The 20,588-nt window shown below is 40.6% G+C and overlaps 1 protein-coding gene across 1 annotated transcript in view; it reads left to right on the forward strand.

Moving 5' to 3' along the window:
• The window catches only part of ANKFN1 (ankyrin repeat and fibronectin type III domain containing 1), a 196,961-nt gene that overhangs the window by 169,664 nt on the left and 6,709 nt on the right, over positions 1–20,588 (forward strand). Inside the window, exon 16 of the mRNA XM_023553385.2 lies at positions 6,918–7,131. Within this exon, the coding sequence (XP_023409153.2) occupies positions 6,918–7,131 (214 nt within the window). The remainder of the gene's footprint in view (positions 1–6,917; positions 7,132–20,588) is intronic.

Consider the following 20,588-nt stretch of genomic DNA (forward strand, 5'->3'; position numbering starts at 1 on the left):
TATTAAATGCCAAAGAGAAGTACCAATAACAAAACAAAACAAAAAAGTCCTGTGTCAACACAAAGAAGTGAAAATCCACTTTTGTGTGGTTATCAGGAAAGTTACCATGGAGGATGATGTGATTGACTAATATCTGAGCTGGGCCTAGAGGGACAGGTTAGACTAGGTACAATGAGGAGAAATGGACTGTGGAGCATTCAACACAAAAGTGTAAATAGATAATACAGAGCAACCAGAAAAATCATATTTGGGGAACGGCGAATAGTCAAGATGGGTTGGGTGAAGGACAGCAGTGAAAAATCAAGCAAGAAAGATAGCAATGAGATCAGCTCATGAGGGCTTTATTAAAGGCTATGGTAAGAAATGTGCACTTTATTTTTTAGACAAGAGGGAGCTGGTCAAAGTTTTGGAGAAGGTAATTTATACACTCCCACAGCTCTGTTTAGGATAGACTCAAGCAGGGGCATTCCTTCCATATGCACTGGTATGGACACACTGGCTGTTTATGGTAAGCATGTGTTCTGACTAGTCATGCTCACTAAATAATCTGCGTATCCTCCATGGATTTATGGAGAAGACTAAAGACAGGGAAACTAATTGAAGAAGCTCTTACAACCATCCAGGGGAGAAGTAAGAAGAACCTAAGATGAGGAGATGCTATGCCCTTCGGACAAATAAATCTAAGTGCTAATCTCATCTGTAAATGGGATGATAATAACAGGACTACCTTACAGGGTTATTGTGAGAATTCAGTGAAATAATGCATGTAAAGCACTCAGCACAGTCCCTGGCACAGAAGTGTACGATGAACTATCGACTTATTTCTTTACTCATTTATTAACAAGAATGCAAATCCTTTGAAATATGAGTGTGCAAGATTTGGGGTTTTGATGTACTCACAATTAAGATAATGTAATATAATGGCAAGGTAGTGAGCAGATAAATCTTTAGGACCCGACTTCATTCTGTAAATTAGGTATGTAGGCAACCTCTTGGGCTAAAAAAAAATCAGTCTTTCAAGAAGTTACTTGCTCTCTTGACCTAAGAATGTAGTATTTAAAAATTCAAAACATTTATTCCTTTATTTTATTTCCAATAGAAATGGAACATAGGTGGTGGGGAGGGATAGGAAAGAAGAATGCAATGTGAGGAGAATATGAAAGACTGGTTTATCTTTTGAACCCAGTGTGAGGGAGAGTGCAGCATAATAAGAAGGATAATGGGACAGAAGTCAAGGAGCATACACTTTTAGTCCTGAATCTTCTACTGACAAACTTCAGGGTTTTGAACAATTCATTCAGTCTCTGAGGCCTCAGTTTCCTCATGTATAAAATGAAATGATTGGACTAGATGACTTCTGAGGCCTTGTCAGCTCTAACATTTTATGATTCTTTAAAAACCACAAGCATTTTAGAGAATCACTTCTCTGTGCCTTGAATTCTGTTTATGCTTTATTTCACGTAAGCCTTCCTGAATCCAGTATGTTGTGGGTTGAACTGTGTCCCCCAAAAAGATATGCTGTAGTCCTAACCCACAGTGCCTATGAATGTGACCTATTTGGAAATAGAGTATTTGCAAATGTAATCAGGTTAAGTAAAATGAGGTCATACTGGATTAGAGTGGGCCCTAATCCAATGACTGGCATCCTTAAAATCATTAAAAAAAAAAAACAAAACATTGCTATCAAATTAATTCTAACTCATAGTGACCCTATAGGACAGAGTAGAACTGCCCCCATAGGGTTTTCCAAGACTGTAATCTTTACAGAAGCAGACTGCCACATCTTTCTCCCATGGAGCAACTAGTGGGTTCAAACTGCCAACCTCTCGGCTGGCAGCCAAGCACTTAACCACTGTGTCATCAGGGCTCCTCTGGTGTCCTTAGAAGAGAGAAATTTGGACACAGACACAAAGAAAGGAAAACATGATGTGAAGACACAGGCAGACACAGAGGGACGATGGCCACGAGAAGACTGAAGCAGAGATCAGAGTGATACATCTACAAGGCAAGGAACACCAAGGATCGCTGGCAACCACCAGAAGCAGTGGGGTGGGGGGCGGGGGGGAGATATGAAATATTACTCCTCCAGAAGGAACCAACCCTGCCAGCACCTTGATTTCAGACTTCTAGGTTCCAGAGCAGTGAAAGAATAATTTCTGTTGTTTTAAGGCACTCAGTTTATGGTACTTTGTTATGTCAGCCTAGGAAACTAACACAGCGTTCATCCAACCGAGAAGCATACTTTCTTGAGTCTGTCAGGATCTAAAACTCCTGCAGGAGTTCTTAGCTCCTACTTATGCCCTGACTGGTACCCCTGTTCCTTTCTTTTTCACCCAGCCTAGGACTCCACTGCCTTCTTCTCCTTCCCTTTCATCATTCCATTAAGTGGTCTGGATAAAGGCAGGCCCGGCCAGGAATTCTTCAAAGTTCTAGCCTGCTCTGTTCTCCCAAAGCAGGTAACTTGAGACCCCCCTCTACACAGTCTCCTCTCAGCCAGCCAGGTACACGTAGACTTGGATAAACGCCAATTCTCAAAGGGTTCACAAAAAAACTTCTTGGCCAAGGTAAAAGCCCACCATCTCCCTGTACCCACAGCCTTGAATGGACTACCTTGCTCCACCCAACAGGGATAACTTCACTGTGTGGAGATAATTTCGATAACACTGCCCTCCTTATCTGTGTGGGGCGTCTCAGTCTCTCTTTCTCTCTCTCAAAATGAAAACCAGCTGCAGCCACTCACCCACTAGTATTCACAGCTCAGCCCACCGCACACACACCATAACCTGCACAGGCAACTGCCAGCCGCAAGAGCGTTTGTGTGATTCCAGATCTAAGACAGTGTTGAAGTCACTACACAAACCAAACATTGTAAAGAGCAAGGGAGTCTATGTAAATACTGTTAGGAAAAGAAGTCAAGGAGTTCAGCCAGAAAGGGGGAAGGGTAGGACCAGGGAAGGTGCAGAAAATCAGAGATAAGGTACACACGCTTTGTAGACAGCACATGCGGCAGAAATGTCAAAGTGTGGAGACCTGAAGCTTGGCATACTTGGAGCCACTAAAGCCTAAAGGGCAATTAGGGTATAATTTATATACTGTAATGCTTCAAATGCTCCTAAGCTGTAAGAGAAACACAGCTCATTAAATAGGGCCAATCTATCATCCCCCCAGGCACCTTGTAACTGTGCTGTGAGAAAACCAGTCACCTTTACATTTTAATAAAAATATTATCTTGCCTGAATACAGAGAAGGGGGTGTAATTTATGGGATGAAAACTGAAATTTTTAAAGGGCAGGGTGAGAAATGGATACAGAGCTTGTAACCAACAGAGCTACGCAGCTCATGGCCCTTCTTTTTTTAAATGTGTCAGCAAGTCTTTAAAAGCTGAATTTGGACCTTAAAATCAGGGGGATTATGTTGTCAGTTACTTTTAGATCAACAGTATGAGGTAAAATGGGTGAAAATTGTACTTCTTTGGGAACTAAGCTAAGTCCCATTAAAGTCGATCCACAAGCCCCCCGTACTTGTGGGTTTTTGTTTTTGTTTTTTCTTTAGTGAAGACCTCTTCATCTCATCACTGAGAAAACTGAAGAAGTAAACATTGTTTCTACACATTTTTTTAAATTTCTCCACTAAATTCCACTATTCCATCCCAAACAATAAGGCTGAGACAAATTTGCCCAAAGAGAACAAGTATTATAAAGAGAACAAGTTATTATAAATACTTGTAATCATTTCCAAGGGCTGCTGTAACAAGTTACCACAACTGGGTGGCTTAAAACAACAGAAATTTATTTTCCCACAGTTTTGAAGGCTAGAAGTTCAACAAAACTAAGGTGCCACTGGCCACACTCCCTCTGAGGCTTTAGGGGAGAATCCATTCTTTGCCTCATCTAGCTTCTGGGGAAGAAATGTTGGCATTCCTTGACTTGTGGACTCTTCACTCAATCTCTGCTTCTGTGGTCATGTTGCCTCCCCTTCTTTCTCTGCCCAATCTCCCTTTGCCTCACTGTTCCATTGGTCACTGGAACTAGGGCCCAACCAGATAATCCAAGATATGCTCCTCTCAAAACCATTAACTTTTAAAACCATATATTTTGCCATATAAGGAAATATTTACTCTTGCATTATATAAGGTAACATTCACAGGTTGTGGAGATTAAGACATGGACATATATTTTAGGATGCCACCATTGAGCCACTACAATAGTGGTTGTCATTATAACCACTTAAAATGTTATAAAAATGTATAGTTTATAAAGTTCACTCATCTACATTACCTTACTTAATCCTCACAATAACTCTGTTCGAGGCTAGAGAGCTAAAGAATTAGGTAACCATTCAATTCATTCATTGACTGAACAATCATTTATTGGATATCTTCTCTTTGCATAGCTGGGAATCACAAAAAATACAAAAGCGCAGTCTTTGTCCTTACCACGTACTGTAAAAACTGTTCACGTCATGTAGTACCTTTAAAACAGCATTGAGTCAAGATTATGCTGCATGAGGTAGAGACAATAAAAGCCAGCTGAGAGTGCAACAATCTCATCAAGAAATTTTGTCCAAATCTTGTCTGGGATTTCCACTTTGGCTTTAGCCCCTGAACTTCGTATTTCTCCCTTCAAAATGCTTCAGTGCCTCCTCCTGGGCCTGCCCACTGCTGAACTTCCAACTCACCGTGCTAACAAAGCCTAAGGCTCAGTCTCATGCTTTCATTACCAGCCCTGAATACTCTGTCAAGTCCAGTGACCCCAGGACAAAACACTAACTAGAAAACAAAGGAAACTGGCTATTGGCCACAGACTGCCCTTCACTAGTTCACTCTAACTTGCCTGACACTCTGTGCAGGGCAGCCTGAAGGCCACAATTTCAGACCCTCTATTTTTTTTTTTTTTATTATTCTGCATTGAAGCACTTATTGATGAAGATCAAAGACCACAGTCTTCAGTATGGATTACACCTCAACATAAAGAAAATGAAAATCCTCACAACTGGACTAATAAGTGACATCATGATAAATGGAGAAAAGATTGAAGTTGTCAAGAATTTCATTTTACTTGGCTCCACAATCAACATCCATGGAAGTGGCAGTCAAGAAATCAAACAACGCATTGTATTGGGCAAATCTGCTGCAAAAGACCTCTTTCAAGTGTTAAAAAGCAAAGATGTCACTTTAAGGACTAAGATGAGCCTTACTCATGGTGTTTTAAATCTCCTCATGCGTATGCGAAAGCTGGGCGATGAATGAGGAAGACCGGAGAAGAACGGACACCTCTGAACTATGGTGTTGGCAAAGAATATTGAACATACCACAGACTGCCAAAAGAAAGAACAAACCTATCTTGGAAGAAATACAGCCAGAAAACTCCTTTGAAGTGAGGATGGCGAGACTTTGTCTATCACGCTTTGGACATGTTATCAGAAAGGACATCATGCTTGGTAAAGTAGACGGTCAGAGAAAAAGAGGAAGATCCTCAATGAGATGGACTGACACAGTGGCTACAACAATGGACTCAAGCATAACAAGGATCATAAGGATGGCACAGGACCCAGTTGTGTCTCATTCTGTTGTACATAGCGTCACTATTAGTAGGAACTGACTGGACAGCACCTAACAACAACAACTCTGTGTATGTTGAGTAGCAGGTTTGTGGATATTCTTTCTAGAGTAGGTTTTAAGTACAGATTAAGGCCCTAAGAAGGAATTTTGAAAATAAAATAAAACACCGGGTAGTACCTTATCTTTAAAATGTCTACAATCAGGAAGGCCTTAGCCTTGTATTGTGCATACAATGAACACCTACCACCTGGAAGCTGAAGAACAACAACTTTTCAAATGTTCTTCAAAAATGAATCATCAGGTGTCAGAGCTAGAAGGGACCTTAGGCATCATCTAGTCCAGCTTTCTCTTTCACAGCTGAGTAAACAGACCCAAGGAAGTTAGTGGCTTGCCCAAGGCACCCAGTGAATTAGATGCAAAAATGTGTGACTGACAGCCCTTCCTTGGAGATAGCCAGGATAACCAGAAAGTTCATAACCAGTGTCTAGCAGGATTTGGGAGAACATCTGTCATCTACAGAGGCAGACACAAAAATCCGAGTGACTTTTACACCAACAGGCTTCAGAGTAACTACTATTGTACTTTACAGTAAAAATGACATTAACCTAGAAATCACTAATATTGAAATGGCAACAATCTAACATGGGGCTATTCTATAATTAGAAGGATGTTTGAATTACTTATTAAGTTTATTAAACTGCTACGTTGTCTTGTACTTTAGAAACATTTGTATTAAGAAAGTAATAAGTTTCATATATAAAGTTACTTCTTTCCTATTAAACAGGCCCAACCCTCTCTACTTAGCAAAATATTCCACTAATGCTTTGTTTTTCTAGTTCACATGTAAGAACTAAAAATATATTTCTTTCTTAAAGAATTCTAAAATTCAGGCTTTATCATATGCCTTCTCCACAATGAATTACAAAATACTTCATTATATGCTGAGAATTAATAATACTTTATACATGAGCCATGTACCCTGCAGTTTTACAAAGCATTTTCAAATTCATCATTTCACCCAATCATCACAGCAGGGGAAATGTTCTTATCCACACTGTACGAATAAGGCAACTAAGGCTCAAACAGGTCAAGTGACTTGCCTAACATTATTATAGAGCTAGTAGTGGTGGGTCTCTGCTATTTGCACTAAATGCCAAAGCTCATCAATTAAAAATATATAAGACACAAGAGATTATATATAAAGAAGAGGGATTTTCTGGCTTAGGAAACCAATGCTGAAAATATTTTACCCTTGCTCAGAACCATGGAAAATGGGTCATCTTGGACTCTCAGGGAAACTTACTCCTTTTCAAAGGCTGTTTGATAACTTAATATCTTTTACCCTTTTTTTCCAAAGCAAATAGATGAAGTGTGGCGAGAAATGAGATGGATCATGGATGCTCTACAATACGCAAGATACAAACAACCTGTTTCTGGCTTGCCCATCACTAAGCTGCTAGACTCCTCAGATGAGCAGAATCTACAGAAGATCAACTCTACATCGTCACATATAGACTGCCCACCATCACCGGCCCCATCCCCAGAGATGTGCAGGAGAAAGGCCGTGAGTGGTAAGCAAGAATATCTCAGGTTCTGTAGTTCACTCATCAGATGCTCCGTCTTTTCTCTACTGATGAGGTTCTTTGTGCTGCGGTATTGGTCCTGGCAAGGGGTAGAAAACACTGCTCAGAGGTAAGAGTCCAAAGGCACAGTGGGAACAAAACAGAATACTAGAGGGGTAGGAAACTATGGCAATAACCTGAAATCAACTCCAGTTAGGAGTGGCAAAGATTCAGTTCAGTTCTAGCCCAAGCTTCCAAAAGACAGAAGGACACAGAGCAAGGATGAGGCTTCAGAAATGCAGAATGGAGACTAGTGTGGTGCCAGGTGAGGGCCTGGGCAGCCAAGGGAATCTGACCAACGCTGGATGAGGAAGGACAGGCCCAGCTTCTTATAAATGGGGGCTGAGAGGAAACAAGTCCCAGCCTGGATAAGAACGCAGGGCAAACTTCCCACTGACATGGCACTAATGTCCTGGAACAGGAGGTTAGGAAGAGAAAAGCCTTGAATAAACTAGAATCCTGAGACTGAAGCCAAATAAGTAGCTTGGCTTCCTCATGTATACAACAGAGCAGGAGACTGCTTACAGCCAAGCTGGAGGAGATGCCTAGCAAGACACCTCCACCCTGGAAATCAAGTAGGAAAGACTATTTGCAGCCCTCTGGAGTTTACATGGCAAAGGCTAACAGCAAAAACCTGACAAGTTAACATAAATTTCTACAAAATACCCTTATGCTTATAAGCAGAGAGAAAGCCTATTAGGCAAAGGCAATGTGACATTCTTGCCTAGGACATGTTGAGGCTAATGCTATTTTTTTAGTCAATTAAAACAATAGCCATTCGAAGTATTGGTCTTGATTCTGTAAGATGCCCCAATTTTGTAAGCTTTACAATATTAATAATTGATATTTTTAATAAACAGTTCTGATTTGTACGCTTGTCCCATAGGGGGCAGCATGGCGTAGCAGAAAGAGCTTGGGCTTAGAAATCAGAGACCTGGATTCAAATCCCAGCTTTGTTTTACTAGCTGTAAGAGCTTAAACAGATTATTACACCTGAGTCTTAGTTTCTGCATATGGGAAATGAAAATAATAAAATTTACACCTTGAAGAGTTGCTTGTGATAAGACAATCTACATCAGAGATACATGGCATATAACAGACAATCAATTATAGATACTAAATGTTACTATTCTTATTATGGGAGCCCTGGTGGTGCAGTGGTTAAGAGTTTGGCTGCTAACCAAAAGGTTAGCAGGTTCAAATCTACCAGCTGCCCCTTGCAAATCCTATGGGGCAGTTCTACTCTATCCTATAGGGTCACTATGAGTCAGAATCGACTCCAACAGGTTATTTTTATTATAGAGAACTTTAGCGGGAATATGAACTTTTTCTGTAAGTAAATCTATGTGTGTTCCTATGTTTTAAAAACCTCAGTGCCAAAAAAATCAAAACTTGGTAAGTGGATGAACTTGGGAGACAGCTAATTTATATTACCAAAGGATTCTATGATTGATAATTCAACAAAAGAATTATTTAAATAGAGTTTCTAGATTGTATTTTTATAGACTCCCACTTGGCTGGGGATACACAGACAAATAAAATACCATCCTGTCAGAAGCTAGTCTAGAAAGAGAGACAAATACATGAACAAACACCTGCGTGGCAATTACCAATGTGCTCTGATGAGGGTACACATAGAGGACTATGGGGTTCACTGAAGGCTTTAAACCTTAAATCATCGTATCAAAAAGGCCTTCCTGGAGGAGGTGACATTAGAGTCAAGTGCTAAAGGATAAGTAGTGGTCGAGCAAAAAAGGAAAGAGGAGAGCATTATAAGCAGAGATAGTAGCCTGTGCAACTGTGTGGAAGTTCAGTCTGGCTGAAGCTCAGGATCCAAACACATTGTTCCTTCTCTGTCTCTCTCTCTCTTTTCCATTTAAAAAATACTTATCAGTTGCCTACTATGTGCCAGGCACTCTTCAAGGTAACAGGGATACAGCAATAAACAAGGCTAAGTCTCTACTCCCAGAAAGGTTATATTTTAGAAAGTGTGGCAATGCAGACATTAACAAACAAGATAATTTCAGATAGTGAAAATTCCAGTGTACAAAACAAAACAATAATGAGGCAGGGGTAGGTATAGAGTACTGAATTCACTAGGATGACAAGAGAGGCCTATCTGAGAAGGCGACATTTGGACTAACCACAAAAGAAGGAGCCAGTATTGCAAAGATCTGGAGTTGGGATAGTCCAGGAAAACAAGACAGCAAAGGCCTTGAGATGGATGAGGGATGGAAAGAAGGCCAAAATGATTTGAGCAGAGTCAACAAGGTAGAAGTAGTGAGCAATAAGGTAGACAGAGTGGCAGGGGTGAGATAATGCACACACAGTTTTGTAGGCCACAGTAAGACAGAGTTTATTCTATTTATGATGGAAAGCCATTGGGAAGTTTTAAGCAAGGATTGATATGATCTGAATTATTCATTAATATCAAATCTGGCTATTATGTGAGAAGATGTCAAGTGGGCAATATTGGAAGCAGTGGGAAGATCAGTTAGGAAGCTATCAACAAAGAAGATACCAAGTTTTCTGGCTCAGGTCCCTCAGGATATCATGGCACCATTTATCAAGAAAAGGTAGGGTGGGAGGGGAAACAACCTTGGGTGGCTGGGCAAGTTGAATTTGGGTTACCTTTGCATTCCACACAAAGAAACGTTCCAAGGAAAAAGGATGCATTGAGTCTGAAAACTGGGCTAATAATATAGATTCAAGAATTGTTGACATACGATGTTTGAAGCCATGAAAATGCTGGAGAGTCCCCCAGGAAGAACAGGTAGAGTAAGAAGAGGAAACTATGGAGAGATCCCTGTGGAATGGAACAGCAAGACTTCTTAGACTAAAATGGAACCATAGAAGGAAGATAAAAAATAAGCGAGTGGTGTCACAGAAGTTAGAGCCAAACAATGCACAACGGTTAAGTAAAACAATTGAAAAGCTTCTATTGTTCTGCTTTGTTTTTTTAATCAGTGGAGAAGTCATCAGTAATCTTGATGAGAGTAGTTTGTGAAGGGAGGGAGATAAAAGCTGGACAGAAAGAGATAGGGAATAAATGGGAGGTGAAGAAGCGAGACCCTTAAGGATACACTCCTATTTTCAAATTCTTGGCTGTGAAAGAGAAGGGAGGGAGGGCAGTAGCTAAAAGTGTATAAGATTGAAAGGGCATTTTTTTAGGCTAATTTTTTTAAATTGTACTTTAGATGAAGGTTTACAGAGCAAACTAGTTCCTCATTAAACAGTTAGTACACACATATTGTTTCATGACATTGGCTAACAACCCCACAACAGGTCAACACTCCCTTCTTGACCTTGGGTTCTCCATTACCAGCTTTCCTGTTCCCTCTTGCCTTCTAGTCCTTGCCCCAGGCCTGGTGTACCCCTTTAGTCTCATTTTGTTGAATGGTCCTATCTAATCTTTGGCTGAAGGGTGAACCTCAGGTGTGACTTCATTACCGAGCTAAAAGGGTGTCCAGGGACCATAGTTTCAGGGTTTCTCCAGTCTCTGTCAGGCCAGCAAGTCTGGTCTTTTTCTGTGAGTTAGAATTTTGTTCTACATTTTTCTCCAGCTCTGTCCAGGACCCTCTATTGTGATTCCTGAAACAGCCGTCAGTGGTGGTTGCTGGGCACCATCTAGCTATACTGGACTTAGTCTGGTGGAGGCCGTGGTAGATGTGGTCCATTATTCCTCTGGACTAATCTTTCCCTTGTATCTTTAGTTTTCTTCATTCTCCCTTGCTCCCCAAGGGGTGAGACCAGTAGAGTATCTCTGATGGCCACTCACAGGCTTTTAAGACCCCAGACTCTACTGACCAAAGTAGAATGTAGAGTATTTTCTTTATAAACTCTGTTATGCCAATTGAGCTAGATGTTCCCTGAGACCATGGTCCCCACAGCCCTCAGCCCAGCAATTCCATCCCTCAATGAGTTTGGATGTGTCTGTGGAGCTTCCATGACCTTGCCTTGGTTAAGTTGTCCTGGCTTCCCCAGTATTGTGTACTGTCTTATCCTTCACCAAAGTTACCACTTATCTATTGTGTATTTAGTGTTTTTTCATCCCCACCCCTTCCCTCCCTCATAACCATCAAAGATTGTTTCTTTTTGTGTACAAACCTTTTCATGAGTTTTTACAGTAGTGGCCTCATACAATATGTGTCCTTTTGTGATTGACTTATTTCACTCAGCATAATGGTGAAAGGGCATTTTTAAAGGCAGGATAGATGTGCCCTCTGATGTTCCACAATTCATATAATTCTACAAAGAACTCTGCGGTTCTACTTCCACTTTCACAGCCCTCATTAGCCCTCTCTGCTCACAGAAACTTCGCAGTGTTTAATCTTCTCTTCACCACAGATTCCTAAGTGAGTTCCTCTTTGGATGCATGAGGGTGGCCTCCTTTATATCGCAGATGCATCAAAGTCTCATGTTGGCCAGAGGATGGACTGCACACACTCCCCACTGGGAGGGTCTGGCCAATTACATTCAAATTTCATTATTAACTTAAAATGTGAGCGATCATCCTTCTGTTCTTAAAATATAATTCTCTCTTAGGTCCATTTATTTCTCTGAAGCCAAAGTTCCGTGGACTGTGAAACACAAAGACATGGAGGGCAGCAAATGAAAAATGGAACCCAGCGACAGAAGCTCCATTGAGAGCTGGGAAGGAACATTTAGTGTCCTATCCCCTCACAAAATCAAAAGCACTTCAGGGCCATGAAATCTGCTACTGCAGACTGTCCTCTTCACTAGTGTGACTGCTTTATATTGTTTTGAAAATCATTTATGAAAGGGAAAAATCCAATATATTGGAACATCCCCTCTGGGTTGCTCACAGGGCAGTTTGTAGTACAATTCCATTCTGTGTGAATAGGGTTCACCTAATGTCTACTGGAAATACAGAGCCTATCACAAACCTAGCTTCTGGTGCCAGCCCAAGATTCTGTTTTAAGGTGGTTGCGTACCTTGGGTTTGTTTGTGTGTATCTGTGTATGGGGAGGTGGGAAGGGGGAGTGGAACTCTTTAACTGACTTCCCATTTCTGTGTGGTTTCAAAACATAAAGTAGAACTCCTCAGAGTCAATTAAAATTAAGCATCTCCCGAGGACCCAAGGGGGAAAGTTGGCTCTCAGCTCAAGGCAGGAGGTGGAACGATTTGATCCATCACATGGGTATTTTCTCTCCCACTCCTTTTCTGTGGGTATAGTGGTCACAGGCAGCAGCAATTTTTTTTTTTTTTTTTCCAATAATGCTGTTTCTCCTAGTGACGCATGGGTGAGGCAACACAGGGGAGGGGGGCGTTGTTTCCTTCAGATGTATTTGAAGATTATCCTGGTCTTCCAAATGTAAATCTTTCTGGTAACCTTTTCCCAGATGATGTTAAGAACACTATGGCATGAACTAAGCAATTCAAAAAATCAAAAGGAATCTAAAGAGGTGATTTCCCTCAGGAAATTAGAAGAAGGCTAACAAACCCCTGAGGTTCTACCCAAGGCCTAACGAGACGAGTACTTTCCTTAAAATTTACTCAAAATGCAATGGAAATAGATTCAGTAAGGCACAAAATAAAAAAAAAAAAAAAAAGTTTGGGTAGCGATAAATGTAAAGAGAGGTTTTAGGGTAAACATTGCTCATTATTACTTTCTTTCTTTCCTGCCATGCCCCTGCCTTTAAGAGAAAAGCATTAGCTTTCAATCAATTATTCTTTCCTGAAATGTCATCTCCCCATAACGCCCTCAGAATCCACAACAACGCTACTCTGCTGTTGTTGGCTTGATCCACAGAGACCAAGAGTTGCAACACCCATTACAATGGCAAGAAAGCCAGGCTTCCTCAGCCAGCACTAATACTATGGGCAGAACTTTCATCAAATAACTACTGGGTCAACTAGAGGGGAAATTCAAGGTTCTACCAGTGCTGGCATGCCCAATGGGCCCTCTAAGGGAAATTGAGGAGCACAACCAGGTTTATTAAAATAACAACCGGGCAAAGTGCCTACAATGGTTAATGGAGCATATGGCCTGGAACTGGGATGGAAGCTGCACTTTGCATTCTTTTCCAGGAAGGGAGGGAGGAGCAGTGGCCTAAGTCCTTGGAAACTCTCCTCAGTGCCCTGGCTGGCATCCTGGAGATTTTCCCAGCCTGTTCTGGGAGGGGTATCCCACTCTAAGCAATAGGTTCCACTAAGTCTTCTAATAAATAATGCAACCACCACGTAAGTCAAATATTTAGATTCTCACTAGAGCAGTATTTCCCAAGTATGGGTCCATGAACCAGCAAGATAATATATTACCACTCTATAACCAATCCCTTTTCCCTCTCCTTCCTGGGTTACTACAGTTGTAAGTAGCTCTTTATTATTCTGCACAGCAAAATCTTACTGGTTTATATTGTGAATAGTTATCTCTTGATATGTTTTCTAGTTATTCTCTTTTTAAGGTAGAAAGGATCTCAATCATAATAATGCCTTCTGCTTGTAAGGCACTTAAATTGTTTTCAGCAAACTAATTTCATCCTCAGAGCACCTATGGAAGGTATAATTACCCACATGCTACAGGTGAAAAAAGATTCAGAGAGGCTAAGTGATTTGCTCAAGATATATACACAGTAAGAAGCAAAATAGGACTTCAGCCCAGATTTGTCTAATCTTAAGACAATTATTTTCTGCTACACCTTGGCGGACTCAAATAAAAAATTGGGGTGGTCATTTTCAAAATTTCCTATGGCAGATTAAGTAAGTTATATCTTTTCAGGCAGCTCTCAATATGACTTTTAAGAGACAGGCAAATCTTACTTCTCTTTATGGTCCCAGATTTCAACATTTGTTTCAGTTTCAATTCCAAAGAATTTACTGCGAGGCTTCTATGTACCAGATACAACACAAGAAGCTCTAATAATACAATGATGATTAAGACACAATCTAGTTGGGAGGTTCTCACGGTCTGCTCATATATCTGCGTTCAGCTTAGATGATCTGAGAAATACAGAAGATTCTACATGTCCCTTTGGTTGACTTGTTCCTTAGTTCATTCCTTCATCAACTAGCCTATTTGGCATTTACTAAGCAGAGATGATTAAAACATAGTACATGCCCTCTAGAGTTCATAATCTAATGAAGGAGACAAATATGCAAATAGAAAACTTATAATAAACCTTGGTGAATGCAGTAACAGGGATATAAGGAAAATGTTGTAAGAGCCCAGAGAAAACTGAGTGACCAACTCACCTAAGGAAATCAGAGCAGGCTCTTCTTGTGAGGCTGGGCCTTAAAACATGACGGTCCATTGAAATATTAGAATGTCAGCTTCTTTAAAGTACATCTTCATATGTTCCTCAGTGCCTTGCAAACAATAAATGCTCACAATTTGTATGCTGAGAGACTGAAGCACAAACTGCTCTTGCAAAGTGCATGACTGTGGACTAGAAAGAGGAAAACAATGTCACCAACCCTTCAGCAGTCGCTTCTAGTCATGTCATTTTTACTATCAGACCTGCAGTGGGTTGGATGGTGGCCCCCAAAAAGATATGTCCATGTTTTAAACCCTGCAACCTATAAATGTGACTTGCTTGGGAAAAGGGTCTCTGTAGCTGGAACTAAGTTGTGGATGTTGTTAGTTGCCACAGAATTGATTCTGACTCACGGTGACCCCACATGTGCAGAGTAGAACTGGTCTGTAGGGTTTTCGAGGCTGTGATCTTTTGGAAGCAGATCACCAGGCCTGTCTTCCAAAGTGCCTCCGGTTGCCTCTGGGTGAGTTCAAACCACCAACCTTTCAGCTAGCACCAACCTTTCAACCTTTGAGTGCTGAACCATTTGCACCACCAGGGACCTAACTAAGGGATTTGGAGACAACATCATCCTGAATTATCCGGGAGGGCCCTCACTCCAGTGACAAGTGTTCATATAAAAAAAGAAGAGAAGACACAGAGGTGAAGGCCATGTAAAGACACAGGCAAAGGCTGGAATGGGGTAGTGAGAAGGAATGCTGACGGCCACCAAAAGCTAAGAGGAAGCAAAGGAGGATTCTCCACAAGACCCTCCAGAGGGAGTGCAGCCCTGCCAACACTTCTGTTTCAGACTTCTGGCCTCCAGAGCTGCCAGAGAATAAATTTCTGTTGTTTTAAACTGCCCGGTTTGTGGTAATATATTAGAGCAGAAAACTAATACAAGACCTAACATGTTTCTCTAGCAGCAACAATGTCAAGAAGCCCTTACTAAGAGCCCAACTACATATAACTCTGTGTGGGTACCACACAAAGGGAATCAGATGAACCAGCGCTAGCCCTCAGAAGTTTCCACTGAAAGGCAAGGAAATGCTAAGATGAATAGTACTGAGCTATAAAAAAAAAATTGGAGTGAGAAAAATGTGCATTTGAGTGCCTATTCTGCTGTTTAACAGCTAGACGAAATGAAAAATTTTATAAGTCTAAGCCTCAGTAGTCTCATCTGCAAAACAGGCACTGCTGTAAGCACTAAATGAGATAAAGTATCTAACGCACTTAGCAGAATGCCTGGCCCACAGTAATCGCTAAATATATATTAGGTATTGACATTACTACTGTGGACACACGAGAGTGCATATGGACAGCGGAACAGGTAACACCAGTCAGATACATGGAGAAGAGAAATTCAGGTAAAGTCAATTATCAATTCTTTGCATGGATCTTATTTCAAACCCAATTTCAAAACTAATTAGCCTCTCATTATACCTAAGGCACCATCCCTGCCGTCATCAAACATAACCGACAATTCTAAAATCTGTTACGTGCAGTGCCCAATTTTTCCTACTAAAGATGGGGAAAAAAACAACAACAACAACAACAAAAAACATTACCATCGAGTCAATTCTGACTCATAGTGACCCTATAGGACAGAGTAGAACTGCCCCATAGAGTTTCCAAGGAGTGCCTGGTGGATTCAAACTGTAGACCTCTTGGTTAGCAGCTGTAGCTCTTAACCACTATACCACCAGGGTTTCCAAGACAAGGGAAAGTACTGTCTGAAATTTTTTTAAGAATATTAAAGTCATTCAGCCCATGCCTTTATCTATCTCCTTCTTTTTAACATGAAAGTCTCTTCATATCGTTATCTTCCTTCTTCCCTAACTACATGTCTCTGAGAAAAACATGCCCTTCCATCTTTCCCATTAAGCATTGTGGCTCCAAATTGATCACCCTTTCTTGTTATATCCATTAGACTTACCACTCATGTTTTCAACAGTTTCCTGACCAATACTGCCTTCTTCCCTACCCAGAAATATCTTCAGACCCCTCTAAAATAAGCAACTTCCTTCAACGCTGCCACCCCAGCAAGCTCCCATTTCATCTCCTCCTGGATGTTCTGGCCATGCCCTCAAGCTCAGCCTGTCCCAAATTAAATTTACTATCTGTTCCACTGTGCAACCCTGCCAACTCCGGACTTCAGTGTAACTCCTCAGGTTTAATGCTACTCCTGTGTTCCCAGGCACTGAGGCTTGAAGCCTACTAACCATTTCAGGGCCTTTGCACTTTCTGTTCCCAGGTGTCTGGAACACTCTTCCCTAAATCTTTCACATAGCTAGTTCCTTCTTATCAGTGAGGTCTCACCTAGACTCTCTACTCTTCAGAGATGTCTTCCCTGGCCACTTTATCTAAAGAACCTTACTCCCAAGTCATTTGCTAGCTAAAATACACTTTCATTCTCTTCACAGAAGCTTGTACTATCTGAAATTAATCTTGTATCATTTTTTACTTATTATCAGATCCACCCCCTATGAGTACTTGAAAAGAGAGGCCTCGTCTGTCTAGCACAAATGGGCACTTAGTAAACATCTTTGAATGAATGACTTCCCTGGCTTCTACTTTCCATTCAAACAACAACCAATCTTGTTCAGTCCCACAGCATAAACAAAATGAATGTTCAGAGCAAACATAGCCTGAACCACTGCCTCCTAGCTCACTTCCCTGCTTCTTATCTGTTCCTTCTACAGTCCACCTTACATCCTACCTGCTGCATAATAATGCTAAATCACAGTTCTCATCTTATCAATTCTATATGAAAAAACCTTCAGTAACTGCTCATTTAGAAGAACAAACTTCTTATCTAAGCATTCAAGACCCTCTTCTGCCTCTACCCTACTTTTGTTATTATTATTTTTAAATCCTTATTTTTTAAAACTATTTATTTGTAAATATTACAGATACAGGAGGTTGCAAAGAAATGTACAGGGAGGTCCTGTGCACCCTTCCCTCAGAACCCCTTCCCCATGTTACATAATTCTTATACAGTATCAAAACCAAGAAATTGGTATAAACCATAGAGTTTACCCAGATTTCAGCAGTTACACATCTAGCCATTTGTGTGAGTGTTTCTGTGTGTACACACGAGCAGTGCATATACCTCTGTGCACTCTTATCACATGTGTGTAGTCTTGGGCAACCACCACCACAATCAAGATACTCAACTATATCATCACCACAAGACTCTCTTGTGTTATCCTATTACCCACCCACACCCATCCCCAACTCTGGCAACCACCAATCTGTTCTCCATCTCCATGTCATTCCATGAATGTTACATACAAGGAATCCTTCCTTTTTATCAATGAGTAATAGTCCATGGTATGGATGTACCAGAGTTTGTTTAACCATTTGCCCACTGAAGGACATCTGTGTAGTTTTCAGGTTGGGGCTATTATAAAAAAAAGCTAAAGCTACTATGAACATTCATGTATAAATTCCTGCATGAAAACAAGTCTTAGTTTTTCTGGGATAAAAGCCCAAGAGTTCCATTGGTGGCATCTTACCTTTTAGCTTCATTTTCCCAAAATTCTGGAATTTTGGGAAAATGAAGCTAAAAAGGTAGGATGTTCTCCATATTCTAATAAAACAAGACTCCTTGTGCTGTTTCCTCTTCCCATCTAGTTTCTAATTCTCTTATGGTAGTTTGCAAATTTATTATTAAAAGCTGCCTTGAATCGCTTTTTGAAAGTAGATGAGGAAACAAAGTAATACTGACAGATAATAGAGATGAATGAATGGAGGGAAAACTAAGCAAATGGAGATGATGGAACGAAAGACTATTTCATCAATCCTGTCCGAAAAAATGTGATCCTCTTTCTTACAAACCTGCATATTACTTGCTAAATTTCTCATATGAAACCTCTGTTCTTCCATAGTCTTACAGATCCATCTTTGTCTATTCCTCCATTAAAACAATAAACTCCCTGGAGACAGAAATAATTTCTTATTAATTGTATATCCACTTAGGCATCAAACATGGTATTTCTGTTAGAACATCACAGAATCTTCATTGTTGAATGCATGGAAGATTAAATATCTCTGCCCTAAGAGAGCTCACAGTCTAACTAGGAAACCAGGAAGTTATATATATACTAAAAAAGAAACTAATAATGCAAGTCTATACAGGCTGACTACCAATGGGCAATATAAACAGAGTGTTGCACAGGTATAGATAAGTGAGCAGTCCCTTCTGGGAAAGTTGGAGAGCATTTCCTAAAGCAGCTTATGTTTGAGGAAAAACCTTGAATAGATAAGTAGAATTCATAAAAGTATAAGAAGGAATCCTTTCTTGGTAGCTATTATTTAAAGAACAACATATAGGTTGATCTCATTCTTTGCAACTGCTGGATAGCATTCCATACTACGGATGTACCACCATTTATTTAACATATCTCCTATTAATGGATATTTAGGCTTACATCAGGTAGGATTAAGTGTGGATACACATTACAGAAAACCCAAACAACAGTATCTTTAATACAAGATAAGGTCCCTGGGTGGCACAAGCAGTTTGCTATCAGCTGCTAACCTAAAGGTTGGTGGCTCAAACCTACCCAGTGGCACCATGGGAGAATGGCCTGGAAATCTGCTTTGGAAACATTCACAGTCAAGAAAACCCTATGAAGCAGTACTACTCTGTAACACATGGGTCACCATGAGTCAGAATCGACTAGACAGCAACAGGTAAACACAAGGTACTTATTTCTGTCTTGTGTGAAAAAAGCTCAGAGGTAGATAATTCAGGTTGTTACAGGTAAAATATTAAATGATGCAGGAGCCATCAAAAGAAGATGGAAGGAACACACAGAGCCACTGTACCAGAAAGAACTGGCCGATATTCAGCCACTTCAGGAGGTAGCATATGATCAGGAACAAATGGTACTGAAGGAAGAGGTCAAAGCTGCACTAAAGGCATTGGTGAAAAACAAAAACAAAACTCATTGCCATTGAGTCCATTCTGACTCATAGTGACCCTATAGGACAGAGGAGAACTGCCCCATAGAGTTTCCAAGGAGTACCTAGTTAATTCAAACTGCCGACCTTTTGGTTAGCAGCCATAGCTCTTAACCACTACACCACCAGGGTTTCCAGTGAAAAACAAGGCTCCAGGAATTGACGGAATACCAATTCAGATATTTCAAACAATAAATACAACATTGGAAGCACTCACTTGTCTATGCCAAGAAATTTGGAAGACAGCTACCTGGCCAATTAGCTGGAAGAGATCCATATTTGTGCCCATTCCAAAGAAAAGTGAGCCAACAGAATGTGGAAATCATTGAACAATATCATTAATATCACACATAAATAAAATTTTGCTGAAGATAATCCAAAAGCAGTTGTAGCAGTACATCGACAGGTAACTGCCAGAAAATCAAGCCAGATTCAGAAGAGGATGTGGAACAAGGGATATCTTCCCTGATATCAGATGGATCTTGGCTGAAAGCAGAGAATACCAGAAGGATGTTTACTTGTGTTTTATTGACTATATAAAGGGATTTGACTGTGTAGATCACAACAAATTATGGATAACACTGTGAAGAATGGGAATTCCAGAACACTTACTTGTGCCCATGTGAAACCTACACATAGACCAAGCGGCTGTCATTTGAACAGAACAAGGGAATACTGCATGGTTTAAAATCAGGAAAGGTATACGTCAGGGTTGTATCCTTTCACCATAGTTATTCAATCTGTATGCTGAGTAAATAATCCGAGAAGCTGGACTATATGAAGAAGAACAGGGCACATGGATTGGAGGAAGGCTCATTAACAACCTACAACATGCAGATGACACAACCTTGCTTGTGGAAAATGTAGAGGACTTGAAGCACTTACTGATGAAGATCAAAGACTACAGCCTTCAGTATGGATTACACCTGAACATAAAGAAAACAAAATCCTCACAACTGGACCAATAAGTAACATCATGATAACCAGAGAAAATATTGAGTTGTCAAGGTTTCATTTTACGTGGATCCACAATCAATGCCCACGGAAGCTACAGTCAAGAAATCAAACGACATATTGCATTGAGCAAATCTGCTGCAAAAGACCCTTTTAAAGTGTTAAAAAGTAAAGATGTCACTTTGAGGACTAAGGTGCACCTGACCCCAGCCATGGCATTTTCAATTG

The sequence above is a fragment of the Loxodonta africana genome, chromosome 18, assembly GCF_030014295.1.
Source record: "Loxodonta africana isolate mLoxAfr1 chromosome 18, mLoxAfr1.hap2, whole genome shotgun sequence".
Classification (NCBI taxonomy): Eukaryota; Metazoa; Chordata; class Mammalia; order Proboscidea; family Elephantidae; genus Loxodonta; species Loxodonta africana.